General features: G+C 35.2%; 1 protein-coding gene across 3 annotated transcripts; it reads left to right on the forward strand.

Annotated features, from left to right (window-relative positions):
• The first annotated feature begins 6,014 nt into the window (after positions 1-6,014).
• LOC132603365 (homogentisate phytyltransferase 1, chloroplastic) lies at positions 6,015-18,604 on the forward strand. 3 transcript variants are annotated; one of them, XM_060316391.1, is made up of 12 exons: positions 6,015-6,163; positions 8,439-8,725; positions 9,149-9,232; positions 9,314-9,388; positions 10,394-10,477; positions 11,280-11,369; positions 13,281-13,382; positions 13,708-13,803; positions 15,598-15,669; positions 15,764-15,859; positions 16,840-16,944; positions 18,222-18,604. In XM_060316391.1, exons 2-12 carry the CDS (start codon positions 8,510-8,512, stop codon positions 18,261-18,263), a joined length of 1,062 nt encoding a protein of 353 aa, XP_060172374.1. In that variant the 5' UTR covers positions 6,015-6,163; positions 8,439-8,509; the 3' UTR covers positions 18,264-18,604. The 3 variants fall into 3 exon arrangements, with proteins under 3 accessions (XP_060172374.1, XP_060172373.1, XP_060172372.1); XM_060316390.1 differs by having other exon boundaries at positions 6,026-6,185; XM_060316389.1 differs by lacking the exon at positions 6,015-6,163 and adding an exon at positions 6,192-6,428.
• Positions 18,605-22,192: the final 3,588 nt, after the last annotated feature.

A 22,192-nucleotide genomic window follows, 5' to 3' on the forward strand; every position in this document is an offset into this window, starting at 1 on the left:
GCCAGAACTCGTCTACTACTCAAACTCGAAACAGAATCTGCACACAAAAGGTGCAGCAAGTGTAGAGTAAGTACAGGGAAACAAGTGTACTCAACAACATCATTGATCGGCCCTAACTGAAGCAATGACGAGATACATACCTCCACACTTTGTTAGTAACCAATTATACAGTTATAACCGCTTAAGTAATTAAGAGTAGAAAGTTCACAATTCATATAAGCCATAGGAGCTTTGTTATTTCCAATAATTCACATAAGATTCACGTAATGATAATGCAATAAAGTAAGAATGGTATGCAATGCAATACAATGGCCAATATGCATCAGTATACACATGCTCCTGCAGTAGGTTTCATGTGACCCATGGGGGATTCATGAGGTCCATATACTTAACCAGAATTCGAGATCTCCCAGATCACATCGGGCATCCAACCGATAGGCTATCATGTCATCATCACTCCAACAGTACCATATCAAATCGGGTCACCACGAACCATCCCTCATGATTCATCAGTAACTTGTCAATGATATCATATAATGTATGAAATTGATATGCGTACAACATGCAATTGCATAATATCAAGTAGATGCCAAAGGTAGTTTCTTTTTCATGATTTAGATGAAATGTGGAGTTATGAATGCACAATGAATCAATATCACAAATAGTAACAAACATGGCTATCATAATCCCATTTTATCAACAACCATACCAAACAAGTAGATTTAACACTACCAATTATTGCCCATAAGTTCGGCATTCTTTACTTCACAAGATTAATCCATCTTCATTGATTTACCCATGACATGGCACCAATACGCATACAAGTGCTCATCACCTTACGAGTACAGGACCCCAATTCTCCATTATGCCTGTCACACCCTAATTCCACTAGGGTGTGATGGGCACTCGGCCCCACATCCGGAGCCGAGCGAACCCACAGACCTTTAGGGCACACACAGTCTTATTAGACTTTTAAATCAAATAAAGATAAAATACATAATAAACTTTCAAAATATTCTTTTTCGATGCTTTCCAAATCAAACAGAATTTATGATCATATAGAATTTATCACATAATATAGAATGACATATCAGCTGATGAAGCCGCTTACACAACTGACATACTATACCCACAACTCTGTCTGCAAAGTCTCTAACATCAATCCAGAAAAAGCATAACATACAAACTCTGACTCGGCAGCACTCCAGGAGCAAATGGAGCTTGCCAACTCTGCTGGAACATCCTCTATAATAACTTCACATCATCTGGGTGTACCTGCGCGGCATGGAACGCAGCCCCCGAAGAAAGGGGGTCAGTACGGAATATGTACTGAGTATGTAAAGCATGAGATACAGTAAACAGAACCATAATCTGAACAGGGGGTACAGAAAATAAGTGCAATAACCGGAGTATCAAAAATGCTTACTCATAAAACATAGGTAATGCATGTCAGAACATATGCCATATCCGGCCCCATTATGGGACTCGGTGAACAGAACGTGGTCGCCACCCCATCACTGGCGCCACAACACATCATACTCCAGAGTAGGGAATAGCTCCGTAACATATCATAACATATCAGATGGTCATATCATATCATATCATCAAATATCAGAATGTGCACATATCATATCAGATGGACAAATCATATCACATCATCAAATATCATAATATATGTACATGGCACATCATACTCCAGACCCATGTACATGCTATACCTGCCCCCTCACATCGAGGCACGGTGAACAATGCAGTGGATTACGCGTGATAACATATCCTGGCCCGGGCTCAGTGAAGGAAGCATTGAGGCATCCACGAGTAGAGTAGTGAGAAACTATATGCATCATAAAATATTTAGAAAGACTCGATAGAATAGTCCGAACGATAGGTCATTTAGAAAAGAAATCAGACGATAGTCATAGTACGTACCTTTCGGATGTTACGACGGATTATGTCAAAGAAAAACTTCTGAGATCGTTTGTACATATCAAAATATATCATAGGATTCAATGGAATAGTTAAAACAATTATCGTTTAGTAGTCGGAACAATAACCAAAGATTTCTTTTAATTATCGTACGGAAATAGGTCAAATAGAACAATACAAGAAGGTTTCGGGAATTGTGGGCCCACCTCGGGTCAAGTCGAGGTGGCGTACATAAACTACGAACATTAGGCCTTATGAAGTCATCTACGAAAGTTTCAGGGCAATCCGGTTCCGTTTGTGAAAGTTACTGATGTTTTACGATGCAAGACTCTTTTAGGAGTAAAAGTGTCTAAGTCATTTTTCCATCAAAGCATATTAAAACATAAAGTCCATAATTCAATTTCATTGAAATGAATAAGGGTCATAATCATGCTCGGATTTTAGGAATAGAGTTTCTCCCGAGACTCGTATCATATCCTATTATGACTAAGACATGCCAAAAGAAAGAAAGGTAGAGCTTTACATACCTTATTCGCTTCTTACGCCAATCCAAACTCAAGTTCCAAACTTCCCAAAATCTACAATTGGTTACAAATACCGAACATTAACCATAAGCCCTTAGGAGTTAAATCTTAAAATAACACTTTTCTACAGAAATTTGGGCAGCATCTCCCCTATAGATTCAACATCCCCGAGAATTCAACTCGGCCAAAACATCAACAACAATACCAACAATCATACTAACAATTTCAACAATCAATCCAAAATACATTCTAACATCAACAATACTTGCCACACAATTCATCGGCACTTTATTTGTATTCAATTCAATTTCATATAACCCAACTAACACCAATGACCCCACATTCAAGTATTAATCCGAATTCTTTCTAACATGACTCAAGAATATTTCAACCATTCACATGACATTCAAAACAACCCAATTAACATACTACTTCCCCCGAGACCTTCCAACTTCGATAAGAATAATAACAACCTAATTTCTTCTTTCAAGTTCAATCACAACAACCCAACAATTTACACACTAACAACATTATCTTCCATAAATACATAAAGACTATTTTCAAATCACACTAATTTCTAAAACAGCTCTCCAACCATCACAACCTCACTAGAATCATCCAACTTTCTTTATCAACATAACATCCACAACAACAACAACCAAACACTAGATAAAATAATTAAATCATATTTCCTACACACACAGATACTTGCACGGCCACAACAAGTGTCCATATTTCCATGAATTTCATCCACTTCCACATACTACAACATACATAATTATCCATAACATATAGGAAAAGGATTAAACCTTACCTTTTTCCTTGATTCTTCACTTGGCTAGAATTTACAACTTGTATGAATATATGTTTTTTTTGCTCCAATAACCACTTTACTTTGCTAAGGACCCTTCAATGGATTACTTAGCTAGAAGAAAATAATTTTTGATAAAAAAATTTCCAAGGTTTTTGTTGGAAAGGGTATGGCCGAATGGCCCCTTAGTTTTTCTCCTTCTCTTTTTTGTTCTTCAAGGTTCTTGAAATTTCTAGGAAATAAGATGAATAAGATGACTTAGTCATCTTTTTTATTTGGTCCCTTAAGCTTCTAGGTGGGCTTAAGCCCACTCCAAGTGGACGGCCACCTTGGCCCAACAACTCAAGCCCATTTTTTTTTTGTTTTGCAATTCATGAAAAGTTATTTTTTTTTTTCAAATTCCAAATTTGCCCTTCGCCTTCCTCCATATTTCCACGAGTCATATTGCAAATTTCCCTTCTTTCCCCTAGCCGTTCTTAATATTTCCACTTCAAAAATTTTATGAACAACTTATGCGCCAAACAAAAATCAAAATTATAGCCTTGCTCTTAACTTCCCGCAATTATCTTAAATTATCCGAAAGTACCAAAATGCGGGATATAACAACGCCCCTTAATTACATTAGCCAACACAAACACTTCATAAAGATTCTAGTAAGGACTTGTCTTAATTCCGAAGTCAGAAGAGTCAATCCTCGACCTTTCCCTTCTTTTGAGCTTCTGAAAGAGCCCAATTTGTTCAAATATAGTATCTATGTAAGAAAATGAATTCGTAGACACTAATATTGTTATATCAATGTTTCGGGTCCAAAAAGTCAACCCTAAATCCAATCCCAAGCCCTGAAGGTCAAAACTGTAATATCAACATAAATTCAGCTTATCCACAGTATATAAAGTAAGAATCTCGAAAATCGTTGAAATCCGATCATAATTTGACCTCCATTTTGATAATTTACAAGAAACTCATTTTCATGGAAAATCCCACTTTCTAAGTTCAAAGCATGGAAGAATCACTAAATAACGGATGGAATCATAGGGAAATACTTAGTTTAAGATTAGAATCTTACCCCCAAGTCGAATTTTGAAGAATGCCATTGAAATCACCCAAATTTGAGCTTCCTAACTACTAAAATTGATTTATGAACAATGAGGTTCAAAATGGGATTTAAGTTCTGCCCATGTCCAAAATGTTCTTTGCGATCACGAGACCCTGCTCGCGAACGCGACCCAACTGGCCCTACCCATCGAGAATGCGACGTGGCCATTTTGATCGCGATGTGCCAGGGTGACCCGGCCAAGACCCTACCACTTCTATACAAAAGCGAGCTAAGTGGGTGCAATTGCGACTCCTCGTGACCCAAGCCTTCGTGAACGCGGTCCCTCCATTGCCATCGCGATGAAGAAAACCAGAAAATCTGGTTTCTCCTATTTTTCGATCCAACATCTGGAACCCCCGGGACATAAAACAAATATACATTTCAGTCTTAAATCATGCTACGAACTTGCTCACGTACTCAAAACACCCAAAAGAGGTTGTCTTGACTCGATGTTGACCGAGGTCAACTCCAAATCCTCAAATTAGCTAGTTTCTCAACTAACGACCCAAATCACACCCGAACACCTCGGGACCCGAACTGGCGGCTCGACTAAGTCATAAACCAAGTTCCGAACCTAATGGAATCGGTGAAACTTCAATACGAACCCATTTACCCCTGATGTTGACTTTGATCAAACTTTTTTTTTTTTTAACTTAGAAACTTCTAATTTCACTACATTCGATCCAAAACCCACCCGTTTGCCTTCACCCATCCCACGAGTCATAAATACCAAGAAGAAACTACAGAAAGGATATTTTGAGGAAAACAAATCCAAAATCTCATAAGGACCAAACGAGTCTTACAGAAAGAGACACACTTTTTTGGACCAAAAAAAAAAAGGCAAGACACTTAAATTGAGATGGAGGGAGTATTATTTAATGAAATAATATTTAATTATGTGATTTTTACAATTCCAAAAACTAGTAAATAAATAAAGGGAAAAGGTGCAAATATACCCCTAAACTTTGCGATTTAGAGCAGATATGCCCCTCGTTACAAAAGTGGTGCATATATACCCCTGCCGTTACAAAAATAGTGCAAATATACCCCTGCAGTTACAAAATGGTGCAAATATACCGTTTTCACTAACGATTTTTTAAAAAAAATCATTTAATTTGTTTTTTAATTAAAAAAAAAGTCTACCTATATTTTCCTTAGTAGACATAATTTTCTAAAGCCACATGGTAATTTTTTTTTCTGGTGGGTCGGGTCTGGTAAGTTTCAAAAAATATCTCCGTGATTTTAAAAAAATAAGTCTACCCATTTTTTTAAAATTACCAGACCCGACCCACCAGAAAAAAAAAATTACCATGTGGCTTTAGAAAATTATGTCTACTAAGGAAAATATAGGTAGACTTTTTTTTAATTAAAAAATAAATTAAATGATTTTTTTAAAAAATTCTGTTAGCGAAAAGGGTATATTTACACCATTTTGTAACTGCAGGGGTATATTTGCACCATTTTTGTAATGACAGGGGTATATATGCACCACTTTTGTAACGAGGGGCATATCTACTCTAAATTGCGAAGTTTAGGGGTATATTTGCACCTTTTCCCATAAATAAAAATCAGATTTTACAGTAGGTAACCATACTTTTTTACATACACGACAAGATATTCTTCTTTTAAATGTGACAAAATTGAGATGAAGAAATTAGGGTCGAGGTTAATGCAATTTTGAGTCCTAAAATTTTACTTACCACCATAAATAAATTACATACACAACACGATTTTCTTCTTTTAAATGTGACAAAATTGAGATGAAGAAATACCAGCATCACATATTGTGAAGCTTATATTAAGCAGGTAGGCCACCTGGTACAATTAGGTATGTACTAGACTTAGCACACAACACATGCATTGACCTCACTAAAAGAGGAAGTGGTAGTTTCTACTTTCTAGTACAAATTAATCTGGTTTTAGTTTAGCTATTTATAGTTAGGATTTAGTAGTGGAAAGTAGAGTGGATTCTCTGTGCTGATTGAGAAATCAAGAATGGAATCTTTACTTATTGGGTCTTTTCAAAGACCATCATTTCCAGTTGTAGCTGAGTTTTCTCCACTCAAAACCAGTATGTAAACATTTTTTTTTTTGGGTCTATAACTAATTTGTTTAAATATGTCTTCATTCTCATTTCTTGAACTTTTTTGAGTATTTCAGCTTTGCATGATGTAGTTTTCTTGTTAATTGGAAAATATGTTCAATCTTGAGTTCATTTTTCTAGGTGCTGGTGTCTAGCTCTTGAAGTTCTTAGTTCCACATTGGGGTGTTCAAAAATCTTATGCTGTTTAGTTTTCTCTTGATGGTTTTGTGGGGTTGATTTGTATTTTGCTTGAAGCATGTAAAACTTGAATCTTTTTTCCAGGGTCAACAGCTAATTAATTTGTCTATGTATCCATTGTCATTTCTATTAAGGACCTGCTCTTTGTGGCTTCTTAAAATGGCAGGATTTTTTTAGTGTTGCAGCTTTGGATGGTATGATTTTCTTGTAATGTTTTTAAATTAGATATATTTTCAAGCCCTCGGGCTTTGGTCTAGTGGTAAGAGTGCAAAGCTTGATGTGATTAGGCGCTCGTCATGGGTTTGAAGTTTGAACCCTGCCGCAAAGGCGCAAACACAAGCCGGGTAGTTAAGTGGAGAAGGCCGACGGGTAGAGGGGCGGACCCGTTATCCACCAAGTTTTGAGCCGTGCACCATTGGTTCTAGGGGATTCTTGGTATAAAAAACAAAAATGATTAGATGCATGTTCAATCTTGATTTCATTTCAGTGTGCCAGAGTCACAGCTCTGGAAGTTCTTAGTTTCACAGTTAAATGTTAAGGGGTCGTTTGGTAGGGTGTATAAGAATAGCACTAAAAAGGGTGTATTAGTAATGCTGGCATTATTTTTATCCTTGTTTGCTTTATTGTATTAAATAACATGCATTTTATAATTTCTAAATAGTACTGAATAGGGTGTATTAAAAAAGGGATACTACTGTTATTGTTAATGCCATGTTTTACTATGTATAAGCATAGTACTAAATAGGGTGTATAACTAATACAGTTATACATAGGTTGAAAACACTACCAAACAAGGATTAAATAATACCAAAGCTAATACCCGCAAGGGTGACTCAGTTGGTTGAGCATGGGGCTTTCATAATGGAGGTCTCAGGTTCGAAACCCCCTGCCTACGACAGCAAGGGATTTGCCTTCTGGGTCAAGCTCGTCGCACGGGACTTGCCTAGTGCGGGTTACCTCTTTTGTGTGGTTTGCGAGCTATTGCACAAGAGCTGAGTTTACCCTGTGCGCACCCGAAGGGTAGCGGCTGGGGGTTCCCATGTCACCAAAAAAAAATAAAAAATACCAAAGCTAATACCAGTATTATTTTCTGTAATACCTCCTACCAAATGACCCCTAACAGTTCTATCCTGTTTTGTTGTCTTGGTGAATCCCTGTGATCCAAAACGTGTAGTTTTCTGGTGGTTCAGTAATCCCTTATGTCCCACTGTGAAAGTTCTGGCTCTTTGCTTATCAAAGTCCTGCCTTTTCTGTTGTTTGCCTATTTTCACAAGTAAAGAATGTGCAAAAGCTTTTTCAATGTGAAACCTTTCTGCTGCTGAACTTAGCTATGTGTTCATTAATAAATTTCGATTTTCTGACTTAGTTCCTGCTTTGAGAACATTTTTAATCATCATCTGTCAACTCCCTCTGGCTGGGTAATATGTGGTGAATACTAGAAAAGTTTGTTTTCATGATCATGTTTTGGTGCTGGTTGAAATTCAAGAGATGGTGTTTCATATCTTGAAATTATGGAGACCAAAACAGTGGTGGGGAGTGGTAGCAGAAGCTCCAGCAGAAATGTTGACATATAGTTTTGCTTTTTTGACGGGACCAGCAGAAAAATGATACTGCAAAAAGGACCTGTGCTTTTAGATGATGCAATGTGCTTTTGTATATTAAATTTCCAGTTTTTAATGTTTACTTACCAACAAAGGTAGAATCTGTGAAGTAGGAAACTGCTGTAATAAATATGCGGTACCAAGAGGAGATTTAGATTGGATTTTGTTCACTGAATTATATTTCTCTCTGACATTATAGGTTCACATGCAATAGTACGAGCTTTGAAGTGTAAAGCATGGAAGAGACCAGAAAAGCACTATTCCACTTCTATGAAGCTGCAAAGGCAGTATATGACGCAAGATCATGTTAGAGGCAATGATGGAAGCATTATTGCCGCTGATAAAAAACTTAAAGAGAGGTTTTTGGTGCACGCATCATCGGAACACCCTCTTGAATCTCAACCTTCCAAGAGTCCTTGGAACTCAGTGCATGATGCCGTAGATGCTTTCTACAGGTTCTCGCGGCCCCATACCATAATAGGAACAGTTAGGTCCACAACTCCTATATTGAGCACCATAACATGCACATGTCTTAGTTGTTTCCATGTTATATGATGTTGCTATCTCAATGTGTGGAACCCACCATTCCTTTTTGTTTATTTATGTCATTATAATTTTTGTCAAATTTGTTTGTGGATATTGTAATGCCTTACCAAGAAATGAGTATATTATTATTGCATCTTTGACTTCGACTACTTTGAATTTCATTAGATATAGCTAGAGTAATATCTTTTTTGATCCAGAAGGTGTCAAAAGATGTTAATTTCATAGAATCAGCCTGACGGATAATGTTTGGAAATTTCATGTGTAATTATATGAACAGGCATGCTAACAAATATATTTTGTTTTTGAATTTTGATACATTGAAAGTATAAGAACAGTGAACTTACATTACTTTTCTCTGAGCAGGCATTGAGCATAATTTCAGTTTCCCTCCTTGCAGTTGAGAAGTTCTCTGATTTTTCTCCATTATTTTTCATTGGGACGTTAGAGGTAGGTAAAGGTCATTTTCATATCCAACGCAAGATGTGATCTGGGATGACAAGAATTTTGATTGTCTCTATATTGTTGCAGGCCATTGTTGCTGCCCTATTCATGAACATTTACATAGTTGGTTTAAACCAACTGTCTGATATTGAAATAGACAAGGTACTTTTCTATTTCGTTTCCATGAATCTGATTTCTGAATGCAGAACTATGCAGGCTTCACTCTACCTACGTGAAGGCCTAGTCGAGGACGCATATTTCATGTTTTTGTTCTGTCATTTTATCTTTGGGGCTACGGTGGGAGCAGACATGGGTAGATAAAGCTGTCTGCAAAGGATACGGTTCCACTAACTGTCTTCTGCTCAGGCTAGGTGGGTGTGTCTGTGTTTGAGTGTATTTGCAAGATAGAAAAAAGGGGGGGGGGGGGGGGGGGTTGCTATCTGCAAGCTGCACCCACTCTGTACACGGTAATTGTAAATCCTGGATTCATCTTTGGGAGCTCGGGGATACATTAGAAGCCATTTGGAACTTATTGAATACTGCTCTTTTACGCAATGTTTATGAAGATATTTGAGTATCTAGCCTGTCAACCAGTACATTTACACTCAATATGTCTATAATTTATGCAACTGAAGCTGAAGGATTATCTACTTTATACAAACGCCATTGACCTCTAATGGGGTTGGTTTTAGTCTTTTGGTTGTTTGCTTCTTGCGCCCAGGGCTAAGCAACTCATCTTTCGATTCCCCAGCAGCCTATAATCCCTAGGTGGCAGATTTAAGAGGAAGTTGGGTGGTGAAGTAACTTATGTAGGAAAACGACTAAGGCCTACCTCTCTATCCTGTATCTCCAAATTGTCTCCCCTCCTGTATTCATCATCAATCCTTAGTTTTGGAAAATAAGTGAGGTCAAAATTATCTGATAGAAGCCTTACAGCAATTCTTCCCTTAATCACTAGGCAATTGGCCAATTCATTGTAATCCTGATGTACTATAAAATATTTGCTGATCCTGTCTGGGAAACGTAACTGTTGCAATTAATGTTCTTCTCTGAAAGAAAAGGTTCTTGGGAGTATATTTTGTTTTTCTTACTTTGTTGATAAATTATTTTATTTTTCAGCAGTTTTTTCTACTTTGGCATGTGAAGTTATGAGATGTTTCTTTTCAGGTAAACAAGCCATATCTTCCATTGGCATCAGGGGAATACTCTACACAAACCGGAGTGATTATAGTGTCGTCTTTTGCCATCTTGGTAATAGAAAAAATCTTCCCTTAAGCACTAAATTTTTTGTCTCAAGCTGAGAATGCATTCTGGGTCTGATATTGCAGTTGTTCATATATTTGGTCACCGTTTATCTTCAGGATCCCCCAGCCTAATCTTCATGGATTTAGAAGAAAAGTTAGAAGGTAGTGACGATTTAGGGGTTAGTGAATATTGTAATCCCTATTGCCCCTCAGAATCGTTGGGGTCTGGGTACAGGATTTTCTGTTAAAGCAGAGTCTGACTTCAAATATCCTGCCTGATATAATGCTCATTGCTCAAGAGTTTGTTTTGGGCATGTAAGCTTCAGGTTGGTTCTGTTGGTTATACTTTTTGCTGCTGGGGAGAACAATATGTTTATGCGCTTTACTCTTTAGAATACTTAAAAGCAGCATCCTCCATATGAAGGTTCTGAGAAGTTAAGGTGCAGAGTACTCTTGTGACTAATTGTAAATCTAAGCGATAAAGTTTGTGAGCCTAAAGGGAGAAGGGTTCTGAATATGAAGCTTGAAGCTCATTCAAGTATCCTGTAGTCCGACTAGGAGACTTGGTATCATCCTTAGTCAATGAGACCAAAATATTGGTTGCTCAATTCTTGGGACTTGAGTGGTTATCCTTCAATGACTAATTTTTTGTTGACTGTTACTGCTCTACATTCATTGTATGTTAATCGAAAGAATCATGGCATAGCATGTGAACTTCCATTTTCCGTTTTCAAAAATATTAAAATTCCATCATAGATATTCATTTACTCATTTCCTGACTACAGAAATAACTCTTTTCATCCTTTCAGAGTTTTTGGCTAGGATGGATCGTTGGTTCCTGGCCTTTATTTTGGGCTCTTTCCATCAGTTTTGTACTGGGAACTTCCTATTCATTAAATGTGAGTTGTTCTCGTTTTCGACACTAATTGTTGGTTACCAAAATTAATAGTTTATTATTCTCTCAAAATAGAAAAACCACCGCTGTTCTTTACAGAGTAGCTTGACATCATAAAGTCCTTTTGTTATCTAAAAGGAAACGTGTATAGTGTTGCAGTGGTTCTTTTTCTTTTTCTTTTTCCTTGACTGATCATTATAGCAGGTAAGTTAAGAATAGAAAAAACTTGCAATCATAATTATAAACAGTTCAGAGTCAGTTTGTGGAGATAAAAGGCACTAGAATATTCCATCTTGACATCGAAAGTTCGTTTGCACAGTGGCAAAGATTAATTATGCTTCAGATCATGGTTGACATCTGGTTGTAAATTAGATGATTGTATTAAAATATACATAATATGCATAGCTGGGTATAAACCCATATTACTATATGGTTCTGTTGTATTACCCCACTAATGGGGGACAAATAATACCGCAGGAGTGATGGTATCGTTAACCTCCTTTTCTGCACAGTAGCTATTATCTTATTGACCGAACATAGTTAGTTGATCATTTTCTGAAAGCTTAAAAGAACACAACAAGTTATCTGGCTTCAAATTTATCTGCTGAAGAATCATTAACAGTTAAAGAACTTTATCAGTTATACAAGTCTGAATTTGAAGACCAAATTACTACTACAAAATGAAACTTCTAGGGCAATCAAATTGACGCTTCAAAAATGTCAAAGGAAGACAAGTCAACCACATAACTAAAGGACTATAGCAGTTCACCTTAGGAACACGTAGAAAATGGATTTTGCCATTGATGCCAGAACCCCAGTTTACCTCTCATAGGAACACAAGCTCTCGGAACCATTAGAAGCTAATCAAATTCAAAGGGGAGAGCCATTAATCATCAGTTCGGTTCGGTGACCTATATGAGAAAATGATTACTATGTTCTGCCCCTGGTTCTGTAGGAAATAGCTGATCTGTATTATCTTGTTTGTAGTTTAGTTCCTTAATCAGAGAGTTGTATCTCTCTAGTTCGGGTTATCTCTCCTGTCTGCTTTGCGTGCAATTTCCCTTGTCATAAATTAAAAAAAAAAAAAGTGACTGGGTCATCAGCCTGTCTTATTTTTTTCCATGGTCTGTCTTTACCAGTTGAAAGAATATCTCCAACTTAATACTTCCTTTATCCCATTTTATATAACAGTACTTGACTGGACAGGGAGTTTAAACGTTAATTTAACTTGTCTATAATATCAAAAGTAGTGGAAGTAACTGTTAAAGTAGTTGTTGAGAAGTTAGTCTGATACAGAAAACATCACATTAAAGTTTAAAATTTGACTAGTTTAAGTAATCTAAAATATTGTAAAGTTGTTAAAGAAGTGGAGTGGTGTCAAACCTTTTGGGACATCTCAAAATGGAAAGAATGTTATATAATTTTGGATGAAGAAGGTAAAAGTTACAACTTTATTTCTCATGCAACAATTTTATAAAATTAACATAGATTCTTCTGTGGTTCTACCTCCATTTACCTTCAAAACTCAAAAGAGTGTTAGAGAATTCCTCCTGCAAATCCACTCTCGCCCTGATAGTTGTGATTTGTACTATCATCTCAGATCTCTGTTTTTTGTCACTTGTTTCATTAGTTGTGGCTGTGTTGTTACAATTTGATAAAAAAGGAAGAATAAATAATGCCATAAATAACTACATTTTCTGGCTTACTGGAAATCATATTACTGCAATTTTAATTGCGTTGCAGTGAAAATTCATCTCCACATGTAATTGTAATTGCTTTCAAGAGTGGACGACAGTAAGTGGTAGGAATAAATGTGATATGTCAGAAATGAAGCTAGAGAGAGGGTAAGCAATGTGTATGATATGGCAGGAAAGGTTTCTAATTGGTGCTTTCCAAAATGTTTCTACATTTTCAGCTACCACTTTTGAGATGGAAGAGATTTGCTGTGGTTGCTGCATTGTGCATCTTTGCTGTACGGGCGGTGATAGTTCAGATAGCTTTTTATTTGCATATTCAGGTCTTTGCTATTTCTGCAATTTATGCTTATCTTTTCGTTTTGTCCACAGAGAATGTATAGAGTTGAAGTATTTACTGTGCCATATGGAGACCTAAATATCAAATACTATGGATGTCAGACCAAGTATGATGTAGTTGATAAGGACCAAAAAATTTGCATCTGTTATTGTGATGTTTAGACTTCATTTATGAAAAAAAGGGGGAAAACGAAAAATTGTTGTGATTTGCCAGTTCATGTGGAAATATGTATGGAGTCGTAGACTTCCTGGATCACCTTTATTTCTGCTGCTCCTCTCATTTCCTGACGAAAGTATTTCAATTTTCAGACTTATGTATACAGAAGACCAGCTGTCCTTTCAAGACCTTTGATATTTGCAACAGCATTTATGAGTTTTTTCTCAGTTGTTATAGCATTATTCAAGGTAAATCTTGGCTTTCTAAACCTGATTACATAAAAGATCATTTTTTTGTTTTAGTTCTTATGAGAAAGGAGACCTATTTTGTAAGCCATAAGAAGAAATTACTGCTATGGAGGGCTAGGTGTTGTTTGATTAGAAGAAACAAATGTGAGGCCGGTTCATTACTTTGCTTTCACATGAAAAACTAACCGGAGAATTCGCTTCTCTGTCATCTAGTCTCTAGGTTGTTAATATCCAACTATGTTGCATGGACCATGTAAAAAGATTTGTTTTGGAGGTGCCTTTGTCTTCTAACAGTCTGGTAAAACTGTTAGGTATCTTAACCCATCTAAAATTCAAACAACATAATTAGCCTCCTTAGCATGAGGATAAGAAATCAAATTGAATGTACTATTAAAGCACAAACTTCAGAAATGAGAGCATTATGTATTGCAAGATGTGATACAAGGGTTAGTGGTTGACATCTATCCACTAATCTTAAGAAAACACCTATAACTAATTTCAAGACACAGCTGGAAGATAAAAGAGTAAACAAGAGGGTTAAAATTGTGATGAACTTGAACAAATAACAAGTATATGCAATCTTACATCCATACAGTTTGATTAATGTCACTTTCACTACATTTTTTGCTAATAGCTATGCAAGTCTTGGTTAAAATTATTAATTCAATTTGTAATGACTACTAGACATAAACAAATTTTTCCTCATCCTGAAGTTTAATTTTAAGCTGCCAATTGTCAATTTGTCCAAGCTTGAAAAACACTGCTGTAAGTAATTGTCTAATGTAGATTGGGGGTATTACTCCTGCTAAAGTCATGATGATTTTGTTAGCTCAATGATCTTGAAGTCATGTCAATTTAAATTCTTGAGGTGACTTTACTGTGCATGACAAATGATCCCTCTAACTAACAGTTTCAATCATTTAATAGAAGCCTCCTTATGTTTCAATAGTCAACTGGAAGTATATGTAATAAGCCATAGTCAGTCAACAGATACTGTCACAGATTCCTGCAACCAGAAGTTTTTAGATGAAAAATCATCCAAGTCCATTTGTCGTCCTTCTTCAGACAACAAATTTACTCTCAAATGCAATCGGTCGGAATTTATGTAGACTTAGCTAAGAGAGGAACACAGTGGAAGCAAAGGATCATATTTACTAACTAGGAGATGACTGATCAGCTTAGTAGTTGGTTATGCTAACATTAGGTTCGGTATTTGTCAGGAGGTTTTTTACTGCTAGTTATAGAATTTTATGTCAGTGTAAGGATAACTTTGAGATTAGAGAACCTCTAATTTAAGATGATCCCTAATTTTCCTTTAACGACAAATTATTTGGTATTGTAATGAATTGGAATTAGTAGGAGAGGGGAATAGGGGAGCGAGTCTTCCTTTGCACTGGCCGGTTACTTGAAGACAATTTGTATTGCATTGCTTCAGTGGCTATGTAACACTTGAAAAGTGGCTAGAACACTGCATTGATGACATGCATACATCAGATACTTTCTGGTTCTTTCTAGAACCTTTCTTTTGCCCAATGAGAGCTGCTGCCATCACTAAAGAACTGATTTCAATGTTGTGTTACTCAAAAGAGATCATATGTGGAAAACTGAATATTTGATTTCTAACTAAAAGTCAAAGTAAGGCAACAATGTAAAAACCATAAAAAGTTCAGAAAACTAAATTTCTTTGTAGCCTGATTATTTGATCTCTCATAGCCTGAAGTGTGATCATTTATAGATATCTGCAATAAATCCAAGCTACAGAAAGCCTTATCCAGTTTTCATATGATACTGTAGGACATACCTGATATTGTAGGTGACAAGATCTTTGGAATTCAATCTTTTACTGTCCGCTTGGGTCAAGAGAGGGTAAGTATCAAAAGTCTGGCTAAGGACTTGAGGCATTTGTTCACTCTATTCTATTGTCTTTTAAACTTGACTATACTTGTTACACTTTTGGCAGGTCTTTTGGATTTGTATTGCCCTACTTGAAATGGCTTATCTTGTTGCCATCGTAGTGGGTGCAACATCTTCCAACATCTGGAGCAAATATTTTACTGTAATGCACCTTGAACTCTTATAATTGCTAAACACAAGCTGTCATTTATACAGTAATGACTAGATATAGTTTAAAGACTTCCTTTCTGCCCTGCATGGTGGTATTTCTGTTCTGCCTTTTGAGGCTTACATACCACGAGAAGTCCAAATAAAAGAGTAAACACAGCCAAATTAGAAATCTTTTTGCTCATCTGTCTGCATTGTTATTTCAATTCCAAGAATTTTCAGCTTTTGGATTTTTAACTTTCAGACAAAGCAAGGGAAGAATGTAATATTAGTTTGGTTGAAAAGGGAAAACTCTCTCATCCTTAGCACGTAAATCATTTATTGGCGGTGGCTGAAGTCTGCTACCTCATTTTTCACTTGAAAAACTATAACATGGGACATGCGTAGCAAGTAATGACATTATCACCAGATCCTCCTAACAGAAAAATAGCCAAATTTCGCCCCTTCTATTCTTACTAAATAAATCATCGCCAATATATACCGCCTTTACCAATATCCTGTAGTGGACATCTCCCCTTTTTGTTTCTCCATCTTACTGGAGTTGTGGGTTGTAAATTGAAGAAACAATCTGGACAATATTATCAAAGAGAGTTAAAAAAGGTAGACCTAGACTTTTCTCTGTCATTGCTTTTGCTTCCATTTCTCCCTACAGGTTGCTATTGTATCTTAATTCCACTCGGTGTACCTACTTTCCTTGCTTTATTTCTTAGCTCTGATTCTTTACATCTTCCAGAGGTTGTGACCTCAATGAGGCAGTAGATTGGGGCCTTCCTTTATCCTGTTTTTGTCTGAGATATCAGGCTAGAAGTTCTCACCAAAATAAGTTTACCAAATTAGGAGAATTAGAAAGTATTTGTAAGATATTCTTCCTGAAGCAACAGAGAGATTGACCTGCCTATGATCATTGTGTTACAGGTTGGTCTTTGTTCAACATTTGACTTTCCAAATGACATGTACTTATTTTGCATTTGTCAGGTTCTTGGTCATGCTGCTATGGCTCTCTTACTTTGGACTCGAGCCAAATCTGTTGACTTTAGTAGAAAAGCAGCAATAACATCCTTTTACATGTTCATATGGAAGGTAAGATTTCTCTCAGCTTTGTGGAAAATGCCAGAGTCATGCAAAATGCATGTTAGCTCGAAACTGTGGCCTATTCAGCATGTAAAGCAAAATAGTAAAATCTTTTCTAGCTATATTGTTGCATACATGCCATATCTTTGGCTGTAAAACTAGTTTACCTTTGTTTTCCCTGCAACTGTTGCTCATGGAAGTATAAAATGCTAATCTCTCATTAGTAGATGCTTATACTTATCTGACAAGTACAAATTTGTTCGCAGTTATTTAGTCGCTCGACTTGGTATTCAGCATGAACTCTATAGGATCCTATGGTTGAAATTGGTTTCTTTTTAATATGATAATTACGTTCTTGTTAAATATTTTATGTTAAACTGTAACTCTATATTATGTCAGGCTGAGTTCTACTATATGCTGTAATTTGAAAATGATTTGGGTTTAATCGCTAGTATCATTAGTGTAGCCGCATGTCAAACATCGACCTGAAGAGGCTTTCATCTGACGTATTACCCACACTTGTTCTTTGGACTAATGTTAGGGCAAATAGATTAAAACTGTAGAGCAACATGAGGTGGGGAGAGTTTTACAGCATTAGAAATTGACCAACCTTAGTTCTCAAATCTCAAGAACAAGCCCAGGTAATAAGTACTCTCCCAAAACTTGACTGGGAAAAGGAGAAAAAAATATTTGGGAAAAAGGATTGAGGGTGGAAAAGAGGTTTGCCTCGGCAGCAAATGTTTCTTTAATCAACTTCTGAAAAAGAGTAATAATATGTATAGAAGGCTGAAACTCACAATTGACAGTGTCTGATGAAGTGTGTGTGACCATCTCATCTAAAAGGTTAAGCCGTTAGAGAGAGCACACTTTTATTTTCTTAATTATAATCTCAACACGCCTCCTGATTCCTTTTTCATGGGCCAAGCACGTGGCAAATTGGCAAGGGTAGCTGTGAGATTCGATACCAGGATCTTAGACCTCTCTAATACATGTTGAAGTTTGTGACCATATCATCTAAAGGGCTGTTACAGAAACTACTCTCAACATTGTTTAAGTAATTATCGTCATGCATAAAGAAATGAGGCATACTGTAACATCAACAGTTGTGAGGAATACTTTGGCAATATTACTACAAGGTTAAAGCTTGAGTCTGTTGTTTAGAGTCTTTCACAGCATGCACCTTAATTTCTTGCCTTAATTAGCTTGAACCTTGCTCATTCATTTCATCTTTTAGGACTCCTTCATTTATATTCGATCTATTAACTTTTTTCTTTTTCGGCTGGCAGCTTTTCTATGCAGAGTATTTGCTCATACCACTTGTGAGGTGAATAACAAAGAGCATGAATAATACAGCCTCACATTTTGCTTCTGATGGATGGAAGTGTGGTAAATTATCTAGCAGCTTGTCAGTTCTCGTAGATTTTGAAAATTATTTTAATTCTGGTAATGTAGTTTTGAGTGAAGATCTTGCACCTAATTGTGTTCATTCTTGGATTACCGTTAAATCAAGCGTTTTGTTGCATTTTCATATTTTCTTTTATGTATTCTCAGAAAAGTGCTTTTGCAAGAAGCACAGTATCTAATATGTGCAGAAGTGTGTTTGGTTTGAAACATGTGAACTGTTTACGATTATTCAGATTAGCTAAAATAAATTACTCTTTTAATATGACATACAGCCATAGGTTATGGTTGCAGAACTGATTCACCTAAAGCTTTTGATCCTACTAAGTGAAATAATAAAAATTGGGCAATTTGTAGGATTGTCCTTCGCTGGGGGTGGTCTTTTATAGTTAGTTTTAGCAAAGGGAGTGCCTAATATGAGGTCAAAACCAACAGTAAGGTGAGAGGTGCACTGTCTTTTATAGTTAGTTTTAGCAAAGGGAGTGCCTAATATGAGGTCAAAAGCAATCTTCCAAATTTATCCAAAAATATGTTTTGCAGATTTATTAAAATGTCCATTTTAGAATATATTACACTTCATCCTATTTACGTTACAAAATATTCAGCAAGTACGTTCTATACCTTTGAGGTATATAATTCAAATGTTGTATGCAGTGTTAAATTATGAAACGTGTAATTAAGCTATTTTTACTGTTGTACACCATTAAGATATACAAAATGTGAATTGTATACGCCATTAAGATTTTCAAAATATGAATTGTATACGCCAAAAGTATACAATATACATAAATGAGGCTGCCTGAGTAATAAATTAAAAAAAAAAAAACCCTTAATTTAACATATATCATGTAATTTGAATGTTGGAGAAATAAGTTAGGCTTTTTGGTTTGACTGGTTTGACGAAGGAATTAGACACAACTCACAACAAACTATAATCTCCTTTGGAGGAAATAATGGGAAAGTTACGCATTTGGCCGCTCGTCAAAAGTAATTATAATCGCTAATTACATGTTCAAAAGATATTTATATATATTTAATTTTTTTTTGTACATAAAAGGAAAGGAAAATGAGACAGTAAAAGATAAATTCACACTTATTATGTGGTAGACTTTCATCGGTACCATTTTGTTTACCATAAAAACCAAATAAGTTGTCAATGTTGTTTAGTTTTGATTATTTCATCTTATGCTAGCCATAAACGAATTAGCTTTACCGTTAAAACTTAAAATTATTGGCCCAATATCTGCTGTAATACACAATTTTAAAAGGATTTATATTTTATTTATAGTTTCTTACATATTCCAATTTTATTTCCAAGGGGAATTCTCAAAATTAGTTGATTTAGTATATGTCCTCGTTTAGGTTGATGTTTAGATTTTGTCCCTACTTAAAAGTTGTGTCAACATAGGTCTTGGGTTAGACAAGATAACGTACAAAATTTTCTATCGTGGTATGACATTTTTCATAAGATTTTCGGTTTGTTCAAAAAAATTCTTTAAATTGTGATCTAAAACATTCATAAATTAGTGAATTTGTCCGCGCTTCGCGCAATTATTAAATACACTATTAAATTTATGAAATATTCTTCTTCTAATGCCTGAATATTACAAAAATATAGCAAAGATTGTTTTTCATCTTCAAATCCAAATGCATCCACAATGGGGTGAATCTGCTCCATTTGCAAGTGGTAAACCGTTAGGAATCTAATTCTATAGTGTTACATGTTCTCATTGTCCTCAAATGATGGTGAACTAAACCTTGATCTAGTCTCATTAAATAAAATACCAAAACTAAAAAGCAAATATATAATACAAGACATACATACGATTTTTTTTTTTTAATAAAATCAAATGTATAAGCAAAGACTACATATTTAAAAAAAAAATAAAAATAACCATAAGTTCAAATAAATGCATTACATACTTTTTGTAGTTTATTAATACCGACAAAGTTTTTGAGGAATAAATATAGATGATAAAACTGAAAATAACTCAGACATAGTTGAAAGATTAACATTAATAACATAATACAAAGTTACCAAACATTACTTGTTGAAGCCCTTCAACCAAACTCTTCCCAAGAGTTGTTAAACTTTTCGAAGCTTCGTCTTTTTTTGGTTAAACTATAAACTTTCTTCCGTAGTAATAATGTCTTTGAGAGAAATTACATGCTTCATCATTATCTTTTATAAATCATCAAATTGAAAAGCCGATTAATACTATGATGTCGCCTGATCCCTGCAATGTTAACACTTAAAGATTTACAAATAGTGTTATCTTGAAGTATATACAAAATATACTATAGAAAGAGTTTGACCCATAATAAAGATATAAGAAATAATTCATATGAAATTACTTAGAAAAGCAATGAAAATACAAGTCCATACACAAGAAAACTTTGAGAAGAGTCGTTACTCTTGAGTAAATCCAATTACTCATCGAGTAAAATTAATTTGAAAAAAAATATATTTTTGAGTAAGCGCTATTCAAATGCAAAAGCTAACCTCGGCTTTAGGAAATAGAGAATAGAACAGGTTGATTCAACAATATGGAATTTCTTATCCAAGTACGAACACTCAGCTCTTCAAATACAATAATACTTGATAAGAAAATTATTGTAAGACTTAATTATTTCATATTTATCCTATAAAATAGCAACTCATAATGTTCATCACATATAATCAGTTGTAAGACTTATTTGGTATGGAATATTTTGCTTAATATAATTAGATTTTCAAATTAGTTGCAATCATAAAATTTGTCGCTAAGCTCATGAAGTTGTATTTAACTCACTTTTTTCTTCATAAGTATAGACTAAAACCTAATACGGTGTAGCAGTCAAATTTGTCTGCAATTGCATCCAAAATGAACACTACATAATGTGTTTAAAAAAAAAGGGGGAAAATATGGACAAACTGAGGATGCAATAAGGGGATACCTCAAAACTCCTATAGCTCTGTTCCCCTCTCGGCTCACGATAAATTTATAGATGGAACAAAAGAGATGCATATGAGTAATCTTCCAGAATTTCAACGGATTTTAGTACTGTAATTAGTACATAGTATTACAATAAAGAATAGGAGTAGTGGAGTAGTAAATTTTGAGTCATTTAAGTTCTTAATTAATTAGTACATAATATTATAATAAAGAATAGGACTTACTGGATTAGTAAGTTTTGAAACATTTAAATTCATAATTAAATAATAGGAATGAATGGAGTAGTAGTAATTATCATATTTATTCTTGTGTAGTAAGAAAATAGAAAAATAGAGAAAATTGGCAAAAACAGGAGGAAATTAGAATTATTCGCTAAAGAAAGGTGCCGCATCACTTTTTTTTATTCCTAACTTTACTATATGTATAGATTGAGTCATTTATTCTTACAACAAATTGTATAAAAAATAGGGGAGAAAGGTAACACACTAACGCTAACAGTAACTGAAAAAAGGCAATACTCACTAAAATCATAAGAATTGATTATCACATTCTTGCATTGCATCCGTTTCATAGCCACGAAAGTTATCTGTGGCAATTAATTATAAGCATGAAAATGACTTGCCACGGTAGACAAAGAGACTACCTTTAAGTCTTCTTAATTACAATAATTAGGCCAATCATTCTTACAGAAATTCTAATAATAATATAAATAGGAAAAAGGAAGAAAAGGCCAAAAAAAAAAAAGGAGAAAAAAGATAAATAGGATTCTTGGCCAAAGAGATGCCACATCATCTTGTTCATACCTAACTTTATATTATATATAGATTGTAAGAGAAATAAAAGTGGGTAATTTACTAAATAGCTATTCAAAAAGGGACAACAAACTAATTTTGTTGAAAAAACAAACAAACTAACGTATG

This window comes from Lycium barbarum, chromosome 7 (genome assembly GCF_019175385.1).
Source record: "Lycium barbarum isolate Lr01 chromosome 7, ASM1917538v2, whole genome shotgun sequence".
Classification (NCBI taxonomy): domain Eukaryota; kingdom Viridiplantae; phylum Streptophyta; class Magnoliopsida; order Solanales; family Solanaceae; genus Lycium; species Lycium barbarum.

What these genes read in the sequence shown, in the direction of transcription:
- LOC132603365 (XM_060316389.1), top strand. Translation starts at nt 6,353, where the DNA reads ATGGAATCTTTACTTATTGGGTCTTTTCAAAGACCATCATTTCCAGTT. An exon ending in GTTTTCTCCACTCAAAACCA is followed by an intron (nt 6,429 to 8,438) that starts GTATGTAAACAT and finishes CTGACATTATAG; the next exon opens with GTTCACATGCAATAGTACGA. An exon ending in TTGTTATAGCATTATTCAAG is followed by an intron (nt 13,804 to 15,597) that starts GTAAATCTTGGC and finishes ATGATACTGTAG; the next exon opens with GACATACCTGATATTGTAGG.